This window comes from Lepus europaeus, chromosome 22, assembly GCF_033115175.1.
Source record: "Lepus europaeus isolate LE1 chromosome 22, mLepTim1.pri, whole genome shotgun sequence".
Classification (NCBI taxonomy): domain Eukaryota; kingdom Metazoa; phylum Chordata; class Mammalia; order Lagomorpha; family Leporidae; genus Lepus; species Lepus europaeus.
Window position 1 is genome coordinate 40,192,400 of NC_084848.1, and position 14,872 is coordinate 40,207,271.

The 14,872-nt window shown below is 42.7% G+C and overlaps 1 protein-coding gene across 3 annotated transcripts in view; it reads right to left on the reverse strand.

Annotated features, from left to right (window-relative positions):
- Nucleotides 1-9,300: 9,300 nt before the first annotated feature.
- The window catches only part of PPP2R5E (protein phosphatase 2 regulatory subunit B'epsilon), a 179,440-nt gene continuing 173,868 nt past the window's right edge, over nucleotides 9,301-14,872 (reverse strand). For all 3 annotated transcript variants that reach the window (XM_062181829.1, XM_062181828.1, XM_062181827.1), the window contains exon 14: nucleotides 9,301-14,018. In XM_062181829.1, the coding sequence (XP_062037813.1) occupies nucleotides 13,919-14,018 (100 nt within the window). In that variant the 3' untranslated portion in view covers nucleotides 9,301-13,918. The remainder of the gene's footprint in view (nucleotides 14,019-14,872) is intronic.

Consider the following 14,872-nt stretch of genomic DNA (forward strand, 5'->3'; position numbering starts at 1 on the left):
GATAGAGAGACAGAGGAAAGATCTTCCTTCCATTGGTTCACCCCCCAGATGGCCGCTACGGCCAGCGCTGCACCGATCTGAAGCCAGGAGCCAGGTGCTTCTCCTGGTCTCCCATGCTGGTGCAGAGCCCAAGCACTTGGGCCATCCTCCACTGCACTCCCGGGCCACAGCAGAGAGCTGGACTGGAAGAGGAGCAACCAGGACAGAATCCAGCACCCTGACCGGGACTAGAACCCGGGGTACCAGCGTTGCAGGCGGAGGATTAACCTATTGAGCCGTGGTGCCGGCCAATAATAACATGCATTTTCTATGAACATTTTGCAGACCCCTCGTATTTGCATAGTCTCGAAGTAGGTAGTGATTATAAAAGGGGGAATAATTGTGCAGTGGAAAATGCTTGTGGACAGAACCTGAGTCCGGTGAGCTGGGAGCGCACAGTGATGTCTGGTATCCCCTGGTATCATGCACCGAGCCCGACTGGTCACCTCTGGAACGTGCCTCCAAGTAACGCACGCTTTCAATCTAATCAGGCAAGCGTCACAGAATCCCACCAGACTCGAACAAACCCCTGACTGGAAAAGGGCGGAAGTCTCAGTCATTCATTATAAGGGAAGATGCAGAAACTGCCGAAGACCGGGAGACTAAAGCGACCTGGAAACTAAATGTGGAGTCTGGGCTGGATCTTGGAAACAGAAGAAGACATTAATGGAAACAGTAATGAAATCTGATTCAGTTCAAAGTCTTGCTTAATAGCTCTGTATCGCAGACAACAGATCCAAGATGAATTTTCCTGCGGGTACAGAACATGTGACCACTAGGGTGACGGGCACCCGGGAATTCCTATTTTTCAACACTTCTGTAAGTCTAAAGTGATCTTAAAAGAAGGCTTAAAAAAATAAGTGGAGGAAAAATGAGTCAGCAGAAATGCTGAAGAACAAGTGTAACACAGCCGTGCTGTATGGTAAAACACATATGAGGATGGCTGATGGGTGAGAACCAATAATGTCAACTGAGAACAATGCCTGATGGATAACACACAGTGAGTGTATGTGGCCGGGCGCATCACGGGTCCCCACCACATACCCCTTGCTGGAAGACCTGTTTTCAGAGCACTTGACTAAAGCCCTACCAAACCTTGCCTTGCAGATACACATGCTAAAAATCCAGCCAAAACCCAATGGGCAGTTGGGAGTGAGTGGTGGGACATGGGGAGGCACCGACAGGTGTGTTCTGAAAGGGGAGCAGCTGTTGGAAGAAAAGATGCCCCTGGTGGTGAGTTTGCCGTCTTTATAGGGTCAGCGTCACACGAAGCAGGATGTAATACAAAGCTATCTTTCTGGCCTGGACACCCAGAGGGCATTCTAAAGTAGCATTGTGGCTGCCAAGAACTGAGGGCGGAAGAAATGGAGTTTTATTGTTGAATGGGTTGAGCTTTGGTTCTGCAAGATGAAGAGAGAGAGAGAGATGGATGGTGGTGACGGCCACACTATATGAATGTACTTAATATCACCGAGCTGCACACTTAAAAAAATTATTAGGACAATAAATTTCACATAAGAAAACCAAACAACAGCAACAAAGCGAGGGCAGAGTGCAGGACAATCACAGCCGGTGGGAAGTGAGGATGAAGGAAGTGAGAGAAGCAGAAGGCAAAAACCCAAACCTTGTACATCGTCCAGTCCAAATCTCTGTTCAAGCCTTGCACACATAGAATGACCTCCTGGGAAGGGTAACAGAACAGAACCGACATGGGAGCTGCTGCCCTAGAGGGGTCTGTGCTTTGGGTCCCTTCCAAGTCAACTGCTTGTCAAAACAAAATGATTGGCCAGCGCCATGGCCCAAGAGGCTAATCCTCTGCCTGTGGCACCAGCACACTGGGTTCTAGTCCCGGTCAGTGTGCCGGATTCTGTCCTGGTGGCTCCTCTTCCTGTCCAGCTCTCTGCTGTGGCCCGGGAGTGCAGTGGAGGATGGGCCAAGTGCTTGGGCCCTGCACCCGCATGGGAGACCAGGAGAAGCACCTGGCTCCTGGCTTCAGATCAGCGCAGTGCGCCGGCTGCAGCGATCATTGAGGGGTGAACCAACAGAAAAAGGAAGACCTTTCTCTCTGTCTCTCTCTCTCTCTCTCTCACTGTCTAACTCTGCCTGTCAAACAAAAATGATCAATGGACTCTCAGAGGAATACACAGGATTCAGAGTTTCCATGCTATTCAAAATAACCAAAATTACAAAGAACCAGGGAAAGGTGACAGATGCCCAAGAAAAAGACAAATAAAACAGATCCTGATGTGAGCCAGATGTTGGAATTTGCCAAGAATTTTATGACATGTACCTTCCGTGATATGTAGATTCAATGAATGAAAACCGGCAATCTCGGAGAAAGAAAAGCTAAAAATTAACGATGCAAACATCATAAGATAAAAAATCCAGTATCTAAAAGAAAAAATACCTGCATGGGCTTATCAGCGATAGAGGAAAGAGCCAGTAAACTTAAGTAAAGACAGATTAACCAAAGCCACCTGATTTGAAGAACACATGAAAAAAAAAGAGATGCTTTCTTAAAGATGAACAGCACCCTCCCTCGATGACAATAGAAATAACAAATGTTAGCATGAATATGGATCAATTAGAACCTTCATACACTGCGAGCAGGAACCAAACAGTAAAGCTGTTGTGGAAGACAGCCCGACAGTCCCTCAACAAATTAAATGGCAAGTCTAGGTTGGGCATATGGCCCAGCAGCCAAGACGCCACTTGGGACACACAGCTCGCGTCAGAACGCGTGGGCTTCAGTCCCTGCTCCTCTTCAAACTGCTGATGCCAACCGTAGAATGGTTCAGCAGGTGGGTCCCTGACACCACATGGGAGACCTAGATTGAGTTCCTAGTCCCTGGCTTCATTTGGGGAATGACCCAGTGCATGGAAGGAAATAGTTCTCTCATTCTCCCTCTCTCACTTTTTTTTCTTGTCACTCTCTTCCTTTCACTCCTACCAAGAACAAAAAGAAAAACAGGCATTGATACAAAAAGGTTTAATGAAGTTTGTTAACAGCACCACTCACAGTAGTCATAGGTGGAAATTATCTGAATGTCCATTCTTGATGAATGAACAAACTTCTAAGGGCAATCCCATTCACAATGCCTATACAAAAAATTAAATACCTTGGAGTAAATTTAACCAAGGATATCAAAGATCTCTACAATGAAAATTACAAAACATTAAAGAAAGAAATACAAGGAGACACACACACACACACAAAAGAACAATCTTCCATGTTCATGGATTGGAAGAATCAATATCATCAAAATGTCTGTACTACTGAAAGCAATTTACAAATTTAATGCAATCCCAATCAAAATACCAAGGATATTCTCCTCAGATCTAGATAAAATGATGCTGAAATTCATATGGAAACACAGTAGACCCCAAATAGCTAAAGCAATCCTATACAACAAAAACAAAGTCAGAGGCATCACAATACCAAATTTCAAGATATACTACAAGGCAGTTATAATCAAAACAGCCTGGTACTGGCACAGAAACAGATGGGTAGACCAATGAAACAGAATAGAAACTCCAGAAATCAACTCACACATCCTACAACCAATTTATCTTTGACAGGGGAGCTAAAATCAATCCCAGGAGCAAGGACAATCTCTTCGACAAATGGTGCTGGAAAAACTGGATCTCCACGTGCAGAAGTATGAAGTAAGGCCCCTACTTAACAACCTTATACAAAAATCCACTGAAAATGACTCAAAGACCCAAACTTATGATTCGATACCATCAAATTATTAAAGAACATTAGGGAACCCCTGTAAGATATTGGCATAGGCCAAGACTTCTTGGAAAAGACTCCAGAGGCACAGGCAATCAAAGCTAACATTGACAAATGGGATTCCATCAAATTGAGAAGCTTCTGTACTTGCACAAGAAACAATCAGTAAATTGAAGAGGCAACTGACAGAATGGAAGAAATCATTTGCAAACTGTGCAGCTGATAAAGGATTAATATCCAGAATCTATAACAAGCTCAAGAAACTCAACAACAACAAAACAATTCAGCTAAGAAATAGACAAAGGACTTGAACAGGCATATTTCAAAAGAAGAAAGCCAAATGACCAACAGACACGTGAAGAAATGTTCAGGATCATCAGCAATTAGGGAAGTGCGAATTAAAACCACAGTGAGGTTTCACCTCACCCTAGTTAAAATGGCTTTCATACAGAAATCAAAAATCAACAAACACTGGTGAGAATGTAGGTCAAAAGGTACCCTAACCACTGTTAGAAATGTAAACTATAGGCCGGCGCCGCGGCTCACTAGGCTAATCCTCCGCCTGGCGGCGCCGGCACACCGAGTTCTAGTCCCTGTCGGGGTGCCGGATTCTGTCCTGGTTGCCCCTCTTCCAGGCCAGCTCTCTGCTGTGGCCAGGGAGTGCAGTGGAGGATGGCTCAAGTGCTTGGGCCCTGCACCCCATGGGAGACCAGGAGAAGCACCTGGCTCCTGCCATCGGATCAGCGCAGTGCGCCGGCTGCAGCGCGCCTACCGCGGCGGCCATTGGAGGGTGAACCAACGGCAAAGGAAGACCTTTCTCTCTGTCTCTCTCTCACTGTCCACTCTGCCTGTCAAAAAAAAAAAAAAAAAAAAAAAAAAAAAAAAAGAAATGTAAACTATTGCAGCCACTGTGGAAAACAATATGAGGATACCTTAGAAATCTGAATATAGACCTACCATATGACCCAGCCATCCCACTCCTGGGAATTTGCCCAAATGGAAAGAAATCAGCATATGAAAGAGTTATTTGTACCCCTATGTTTACTGCAGCTCAATTCACAATAGCTAAGATATGGAATCAACCCAGATGTCCATCAACTGGAGACTGGATATAAAAAATTATGGTAGAGGTACATCATGGAATACTATACAGTGGTAAAAAAAAAATTAAATCCTGTCATTTGCAACATAGTAGATGCAACTGGAAAAGATTATGCTTAGTGAAATAAGCCAGTCCCCAAAAGACAAATACCATATGTTCTCCCTGATTTGTGGTAACTAATACAGTACCTAAAACGTCAGGGCGCCGGATTCTCTCGGTTGCTCCTATTCCAGTCCAGCTCTCTGCTGTGGCCCAGGAAGACAGTGGAGGATGGTCCAAGTGTTTGGGCCCCTGCACCAACATGGGAGACCAGGAGGAAGCACCTGGATCCTGGCTTTGGATCGGCGCAGTGCGTCAGCCATAGCGGCCATTTGGGGAGTGAACCAACAGAAGGATGGCCTTTCTCTCTGTCTCTCTCTAACTCTGCCTGTCCAAAAAAAAAGGGTAATCTATAGAAGTGAAATTGACACTTTGAGATGTCCTTTTGTCTCAACTGTTGAGGCACAGTCTTTCCCCCCATACTATTTGTTGAACTCTTTATTTAGTGTGGTGTTAATCTGATGTGTATGAAGTTAATTGAAAATAGCTCTTAGTAAGAAATAATGGGACTAGGAGAAGGAAGAGGAAGAAGTGTGGGAGGGAGGGTAGGAAGGGAAGAATCACTGTTTTCCTAAATTTTTATATATGAAATGCATGAAGTTTGTACACCTTTAAGGTTTCTAGGTAAAAACAATACAAACATGGAATATACATACCATGGAATATTATTTAGTCACGAAAAGTAATACTACCACATAAGTAAACTTCAAAAAGCATTGTGCTAAATCTAAGAAACCAGACACAAAAGCCCATAGATCATATGATTCCATTTATATGAAATATACAGAATACATAAAGGAAGAAAGCAGATTAGTAGTTGCAGGGACTGAGGAAGGAATGTACTTTGGAAGTGCACAGAATGATGGCTGCACACTACCGTGAAAGTTTAACTTCCTGCAGGGTTTACAGTGGTCGCGTTTGTTAACTGTGTTTTATCTCCATACATACAACAAAAATTTAAAAATATGAGCAATCTCAGGGACCTTTGGTACAATACCAAAAGGGTTAACACACATAACAGAAACAGGGAATACAAAGAATGGAGAAGTTTACCAAACCTGGTTAAAAGGTATAAACTTAAGAGATACAAATACAAACTGCTGAGTGATACACAAAGACACTGATTGAGAATCCTTATATACATAGTGTTTATCCCAGAAATTCAATAAAATAAAAGTAGAAAAACTGTAGCATCATTTCAATATATCCAATACTTATTCATGACAAAAAAAAAAAACTCAGAAAACTAAAAATAGAAGGGAACTTCCTCGATTTCATAAATGGCATCAATTTAAAAAAAACATACAATTAACATAGTTGATGGAGAAATATCACTTTCTCTCTAAGATAAGAATGACACTTGTGCCACTTCTATTCAACATTATGCTCCAGTCTTAATCTTCACAATAAAGATAAAGGAAAGAACTATAATAGAAATTTGGAGATCAAAACCAAAGAAATAAAATTTTCTATCTGCAGATAACAGGATTATTTACACAAAAACCTATGGAGTCTATAAAACTAATTAAATAGGTAAATTTAACAAAATGTAAAGATGTCAGTTAATACACAAAATCAATTTTAATATCAAACAAAAATGAAAAAACAATTCCATTTAATGCCTTCCCAAAACATAAAAATATTTACCAATACATTTAACAAATGATGCAGGAGACTTCCAGACTGAAAAATTACCAGATATTGTTGGGGGAAATTAAAGACAAAATGAATGAAGCTATACCATGTTCATGGATGTCAGTCCATCTCATGGGGCTGTAATAGAATGTCACACAGACCTGGGTGATGTTTAAAGAGAACAAGCTTGTTTCGCATGGTGCTGGATGCTAGGGGGGTCCAGGTGCCAGCATCTGGAGGTGGCCTTTCTATATCATCCCATAGCAGAACACAGGAGGGTGGGAAAGGGAGGGAAGGAAGAAGGAACGTGGAGCAGGAGTGAGAGAGAGAGATGGACAGCTAGAGATTGAACTCATCCTTTTATAACTAATCCAGTCCCAGGAAAACAGCATTGATCCATTCCTGTGAGCAGAGGCTCCTGCCTCCCAAAACTGTTGCACTGGGGACTAAGTTTCTAGTATATGCTTCAAGGGGAACACATTCCAACTACAGATTATAATTCAGTATTTGTGTCAGTCCTTCCCAAAATCATAGGTTCCATGTAACCCCAATCACAATCCCACCAGTTTATTTTCTTTTGTAGAAATAGATGGGTTGCTTTTGAGTTTTATGTAGAGATCAAAGGGTCTGGCTGGCATATGGACAGCAACCTTGAAAAAGAAAGAGCACAGACAACTTGTTCCCAGGCTGTCTTAACGCTACAGTAATCATGACACCATGGTTCTGGCCCAAGGACCTCCACTACAACTGGAGTAGAACAGCAAACCCCGATGTAGATGCAAACTTTCAGGATAGCTTGTTGACAAAGGGACCAAACCAACTCTTCAGGGAGATGTTTCAGCAAGTGGTGCCATGGTAACTGGATATTCATATGAAGAAAATGGATCTAGATTCCTAGCTTATAATCTACCCAAAAGAGAATCCAAGGGGAACTATGCACCAAGACAGAAAAGCTAAAATTATAAATAAGTTCTTAGAAGAAAACATAAGAGCATATTTTCGGTTCTGGGATGTGGAGGTGGGGAAAACAGAAAGGTTTCTTAGGTCATAAGAAACAATTATCATAAAACAATTCTGCCTTAAGAATAAAAGTGTAGGGGGCTTGTGCTGTGGCATAGCGGGTTAGTCTGCCATCTGCAGTGCTGGCATCCAAATGGGCATTTGTTCATGTCCCAGCTGCTCCACTTCTGATCACCTGCTACTGTGCCTGGGAAAGCAGAGGAGGATGGCCCAAGTCTTTGGGGCCCTGCACACACATGGATGATCTAGAAGCTCCTGGCTCCTGGCTTCGGCCTGGCCCTGAGTAAACCAGCAGATGGAAGATCTGTCTCTCCCTATCTCTGTAACTCTTTCAAATAAATATATCTTTTTTTAAAAAGTATATTTATAACATGCATCACAATCAGAAAAAAATCAAATTTTCATTTCTCCTAACTATCCCATGCTTTAGTTTTTTTGAAGCTAACGTGAACTTCAAAGAAACTTTCAGGATACATCACTAATTTTGTTTTTTAATACATTTGGGAGGCAAAGAGTCGGTGAGATACAGAAAGAACTCCCACCTACTGGTTTAGTCCTCAAACACCCACAATGGGTAGGGCTGGGCAAGGGCTGAAGCTAGCTCAGAGCTGGAGCTCAGGACCAAACCGGGGCATTCAGACACGCAGAGAGAGCACTGTAACCAGTGTTGGACACTGCCAGGCCAAACAGCCACCCTAGGACACATTACTTGCATAAAATCCGGGAAACACAATTGCACTTTCATCCACTATGCCTCCATTTTTGTAAATACGTATTTACAGGGGTGGCAGCCCCTGCCACTTTCACTGAAATGGGAGTCATCTCTTAAATCTCTAAGCCCTAAGTATTCTGTGACATGTTTCTTCTCCCCATAACCTGCCAAGAGGTTCATCTTCAGATGCTACAAGATACAAAATGCCCGAGTTTACAAGGACTTTTTCCTCCCATTCCAGATTCTCTGCATAGCAAACATCAACTGGTTACCTCCATGTTTCTCGGTTTTATACAATTTAATTGGCTAACAGTAGACCACACCCAAATCAAATGCTTTACAGAGAAACCATTCCTCTTGCACGTGCCTGCAAATTAGCCGAGACATTGAGGTTTGTGTGTCCCCCACCCTCACCTGAAGCTGAGCAGGCTCTGTGACTTTAGTCAATAGAACAGGACAGAAGTGATGCTAAGACCGTCGGCCCAGGCTGCAGGATGCAGCAAACTGGCAGTCCCCGTGTCCTGTCTCTTAGAACCCAGTGGCCACACTGTGAGAGAGGAGGCCCATAAGGCAAGTGCTCGCATGAACCTGACGGCCACGTTGAGTGAACCGACTTGGGAGTGAACTCTCCTGCCCAGCTTGAGACATCCATGCTGATACGAGGTTCACAGACCAGAAGCTCTTGCCAAGTCCTTCCCAAACCATAAAACCCAGAGTGAACACTTAAGCATTGCTGTGTGGAGCCGCTAGCATGGGGAGAGGTTGGTTATACAATAAAGCCCCTGGACCACTGCCCAGAATTATACACCCCTCATCATAGATGAATTCTCCCCAAATTGGAAGCCCCAGCACGCCAACCTCACTTGCCCTCAAGGCTGAATGGATCAACTCTATCACCTGTATGGTTCGAAAAAGGCCACGGAGGTGAGAGACAAACAAAAGAGTCAGGCGCCCCAGAACGCTCCACTGCTTTATTCTGATGCACCCACAGTACAGAACCTTTCACACAGTTGTGAACGGGGGTTACATTGCGTTGGGGGAGCACCTTCATTTTTGTTTCTGTCAACCACTTTGAAGAATGTTAAATCATTTCCAAAGAAAAAACATTTTAAGTTCCAAGTGTTTTAAGACCCAGCTTGCATTTTGTTGTGTCTGAGAAGGAAGGAGCTGGAAGATTTGGTGTTTTCACGTTGTGGATCAGAAGTCTTCACCGTCTGGTTGAACCAGTCTATAATTTTCATATGCAACTTTTCATATAAAAAATGCTTCACTTTTACCTCTACCCACAAACAGATGCTGTTACACACACACGCACACACACACGCACACACGCACAGCTAAATTCAAATCCAACCATGAATCACAGCATTACTAACAGGGAAAATGAACTTCTGCTGCCCTCTCCTGCTAAGACAATGAAATACTAAAATACCAGATGTATAAAGCTACAGCAAAATCCTCAGACCAAAAGCAATGGACATGTCATTTTCATTATGCTTCAATCAAAAATCAGACAACAACCAGAAAATGTATTGGTAATATTTATATTTTTGAAAGTTCCCCATTTGATACATGAGGTGTGGATTACAACTTATTTACAATAAGTGATTTCCAAAAAAAAAAAAAAAAAAGTAAAGAAAGAGGAAAGGGGGCAGGAAGGAAGGGAGGAAGACAGGCTAACAGAAAAGGGGGAGAAAGGAGGAAGAGAGGAGATTGGGCAGGGGGAAAAGCTCCGAGGAGGACGGGAGAGGCGGGAGGAAGCAAAGGAAACCTATGTTCATAGACATCGTAATACGGGACGTGTATTTCCGAGACCTCTGCTGCTGTCGCACACGAGAAGCAGCACAAACGAACATTCTGCTAGATCAGAATTTGCTCAACTTTCTCTCCAGATGCACAATCCTCCTTTTAGCTTTTCAAAATGAAATGCAGAGGAATCTAAGATGCACTGTCAATAGACCTACTACAAAAATCCCTTGTGGCTCATCCCTCAACTCCACTCAGAGAAGCGGCTGAGCCAGACACACACAAAAAATATCGATGTGCAAATACAACTTTACTGATCACGTCTGGTGCCACCTGGTAGCCACAGTGACTGTCACTTGGTGATAACATTGGTTATAGCATCAAAAGGATCTCTTCATTTCCTGGGCCAGATCAGTGCATCCAATTAAAAGGGAAAAAAAAAAAAAAGGGGTGGGGGAGGGCCAGAATCTGAACACTTAAAAATGCCAGTAACTTCCATATATCCCTTTCCCACCCCCCATGACCCCCACAAAAAAATAAAAAGGCTTTTAAAGCTCTAAATATACTTTTTTTTTTTCCTTTCCATAGTGTGATTGCGCCTAGGGCTATGTGTTTAAGTATAGCAGGTGCAATTACTAGCAATTCCTGGCTGTGCACCCTGGACTGCCCCATGCCTAGGAGGAGGTACAGAATAAATCCTTCTATTTAGGCAAACAAGCCCAAGAGGAAGGAGCATAACCCTGCTTGTGAGTATCCAGCGGCATTGAGGGTATTTTTTTTTTTAAAGGTTTTTTTTTTTTTTTTAAGTCAAATGTTAGGGAGAGCAAAATATACTAAAACTTAAAAGGACAAAACCTAACATTGAAGGAAAACAACTAGGACATTCGCATGATGAGAAAAAGGAATGCATGCTTTGATTCAGAGTATGACACGGGTTGATTTTCACTCACACAGTTGTCTAGGCCCACAGCCCAAGGCCTCAGTCTCGTTCTAAACCACAGGGCTGTGTGTATTGTTTTCTTCCAAAGACACTCGTAATCCTATCCCTGAAACCAATATGGTAGGGAATGGGTTGGAGTGATCCTCACTAACTACAATATTTGCTATTTAAAAAATATATTTATATATAGTTCTGGAAATCATGACGCAAACAAAATAGAACACCAAGAAGCATTTGTCACAATTAACTCGAGTTGCAGCAACAGCAGAATTGTGGGGAGGGACAGAGAGAGGGCGGCTGCCAAGGCAGCAAGTACGTCCTGAAAAAGGTCACATAGTGCAACAGTCGGCTTACCTCAGTTACTCTGCGTCACTGCACACAACGTGACACACGTCACATTGTCACTCTCAGTTAGGAAAGAAAAAGACAGCGTTTTCTTCTCAGAAACTGCCCTGTGGATTGTAGACATATAGCTCTACCGCGGCTTCCTTAAATACACCAAAATTTGGCTTTAGTCTTCTCAGTTTGGAATGATCAACACAAAAAACTGACATCCAGGATCACCTGTGTCATTTCCACCTTCACCCTGATGACAGTGTAAGGTGCAACAAAAAGAAAAAAAGGGATCCTGGCCTCTCTCGTCTCCAATGACTGCACTGCATTCCGATGGGCAGAGGTTCTTGATAAACCTGGGGTTTTCACATCTCCTATCTAAAAAGATGAATTCTGGGCAAAAAAAGTTTATACTACCAAAAATAAACGTGATGCAGAGTCACAAGGAAAGGGCGAAAACCAAAAGGGCGGAGAAGAAAGGTTACACACGGTCCTCCAGCATCAGTAACTCAACTTGCGCCTCGGCTCCCGCACTTTGGAAGTACGCTGCCTCCCCTTTGGCAGCCTCTGCCACCTTTACGTTGAAGCCCCATGAACTTCTTTTTTTTGTAAATCTAGGAATTCCATCAACCCACGTTGTGTTTGGTGTTGTGCGTGGTGTTTTTAATGCTATTTCTTTTTAGGAGTGAACAGAGTCAAGTGTAGTCTACAAAGTTACCTAGCTGACAACATCCGTAACCAGCTGACTCCTAAGGACGCACTGGACCTCATGGCCCTGGGGCACGAACTAGGGAGGAAAGCTCAGTGGCAACTTCTTTATCCTTTCTCTTGGAGACAATAACACTGTGTATTCTACCTTATATTTCAATGGAGGAAAGAAAATATACAGGCCCATATTTATATTTCTAGTAAGAGCAACAGTAGTTCATATGCTCATGTTTGCTACTATCACAATTTAACATATGAACAAAGACTCAGCCCTATACCTTGGATACATACTGTGGAGGAGGATGGCTGAGGATTCTCAACTCACTGCTGCCCATCTACGACGAGCAAACGCACCCTGGACATCACCCAGGACACAGCCTTCCAGTGCATCTCAATGCAGCCACGTTAAGTTCGTACGTACTGTACACAGGTTGTACCAGGGACTTCCCTACCCCCCGGTATAAGAGTCCTCTTTTAAGTACAAAGCAGAGAGCCAATAAGATACATCTATAATCTAGATTTTGTTTTTTGTTTTTGTTTTCTTAAACAATTTGGTCACGATGCACCTTTGATATAAAAGCATTTTTAAACTTTATTATTAATACTCAGGACATTAGGAATTTCCAGATTTTTTCAGTAGCATTTGTAGAACCACTTTTGGTAACAAATACAGTAGTTAGGAATACGCATCCAGTTCAGAATGCATACTGTTTATCCTGAACCCTTTCCGGCTAAAAACAGGGTGGGCACTGTGATGAGATATAGAACGAGAAATCTACAAAAAACACTGTAACATGTTTGTTTGTTTTTTCCCCAGAGGCTACATCCTCTTTTGCTGGAATACTTTATAAATACATATTAAAAAGTAAGGCAACAACTCCAAACAGTCCAAGCTGTTTGCTCAACTCTGTTCCCAATTGGATTCACAATCCTGGTGATCAATTTCATGGTTAGACTTTAGTGTTTGTCTTTCTCATTTCCTATGGTCCAAAAGGATGTTTTTCTGACATTTCTAAAACATCTCTGGTCTGTGTGTGTTCAGTGATGTATGCAACGAATACTGGCCAGGGACGGAAGCTTGTGCAGCCCCAGTGCCTGTTTTCAAAGGATTCAAGACACTGATTTGGATCCACCATAGACTCACGCGTGAACCCAAAACTCCCCTCCCTACTCTGTTTATCACCTCTTCTCTTTTGACTCCTAATTTTCAAATGAAAGGAGCATCAGGGCTACCTGGTGACTGGAAAGATGTTCACCCCAGTAAACAAAACTTTCTTTATCAGGGGCCTTAATAATTCATGGGCCCCTTCCACATGGACATTCAACTCATGAAGATGTGCAAAAGGAAAAGATGCCAAATTACAGTCAAGTTATCCAAAGGAGGATGGCATACAAACTTAAAAGGAAATGACAGTCTTTTTTTTTCTTTCTTTACTATAAATACATTTAACAGCTTAGCAGAAAGACAAGCTAAATTTAAGATTGTTCACATTTGAAAATTTTATCATACTCTCTGCTAGTGATAAATAAGGAACTCCTGATAATGGAATTTTAACATAGCAATTTCATCAACAGATCTCTGAAGACCGCTGTTTCGTGTTTTAAAGAGGGTTAGAACAATGATTACGTTTGCAAAGTTCTGAGAAGTCCATCTACTGTCCAAACTTTGGATTTGAAGTCCTTATTTTTTTTCCTTTACTTAGAGACAGGTATATACAGTGCTGTTGTAACAATGAAACAAATGTGAAATCTACTGTAAAGTTGCACAATACAGAAAACTGTTGCTCCATCTTCTACTACATAGATGTGTGGCTCCACAGGTTAGTTAGGTTGCTGGCGCTGTCTCTGTTAGGTTGGAATTATCCCGTCGCGTCTAAGGCCTCTCTTTAACTCCAGGTCCTCCAACTTCTTCCATAACTCTTCACGCTCCTTTTCTTTCTTTTTCTCACTGGGGAAGAGAAAAACACAACATAAACAACCGAGAAGCGGGGGAGATTCTCCACCAACAGCTGCCCTCTAACACATTTTTCCTGTCGATGTTTGAAAAGCCCCCAAAGGCTCACAGGAAGCTGGGGCGTGGTCCTCATTTTGCGTTTTCCTCTGCTGTGCTTGCATTTTGTGAATTTTTTTTTTTTTTTTTTTTTTTTTTTTGCTACCTACATAGGCACAAAAGTAGCATTACTCCACAGAGCAGATGCCACACTAACGCCCCTTTATACTTAGCTTAATGGGGAAAATCAGCTTCAGAATCACTGAGCAAGCGCCTGGGGTGGTTTCCAGGAGGAGCTGTCCCAGGACCGTGGCCTGTCAGGACGTCCTGGGGCCTCGAGGGACTCTGGCTTCTCAAAAAGGACGGTGGACACGACACTGACACAGAGAAAACAGCGCGATCGGGAACAGCATCTTCCCCGCTCTGTTCCTATCTGCTTTTCCTACACCAGGAATATGCCAACTCCTTAGCAGCTTGGGAGAAACGAAAACCTTGCAATTTCAGTTTAATTAATGACTGGGGCCGGCTTTGGCTGACATCATTATCTGTTCACTCTCTAATGTACCAAGACTTCAACTCTGATTCAGTATCAGTTTTACTGGTGATTTCCAGTCCTTCAGATTTCACTGACAAAATTTACTGTAAAACTGGATTCCAACATATAGTCAACAAATTGTATTTCCCCAAGGACATTTAGGAATTAGCAGATTTTAACCAAAGACAGTAAGTGTTAACATCAACCAAGCAGGAATACACAGCTATACTGTAAACTGAATGAAGTTCGTTTATTCAACATCATTCACTGTGCTGGT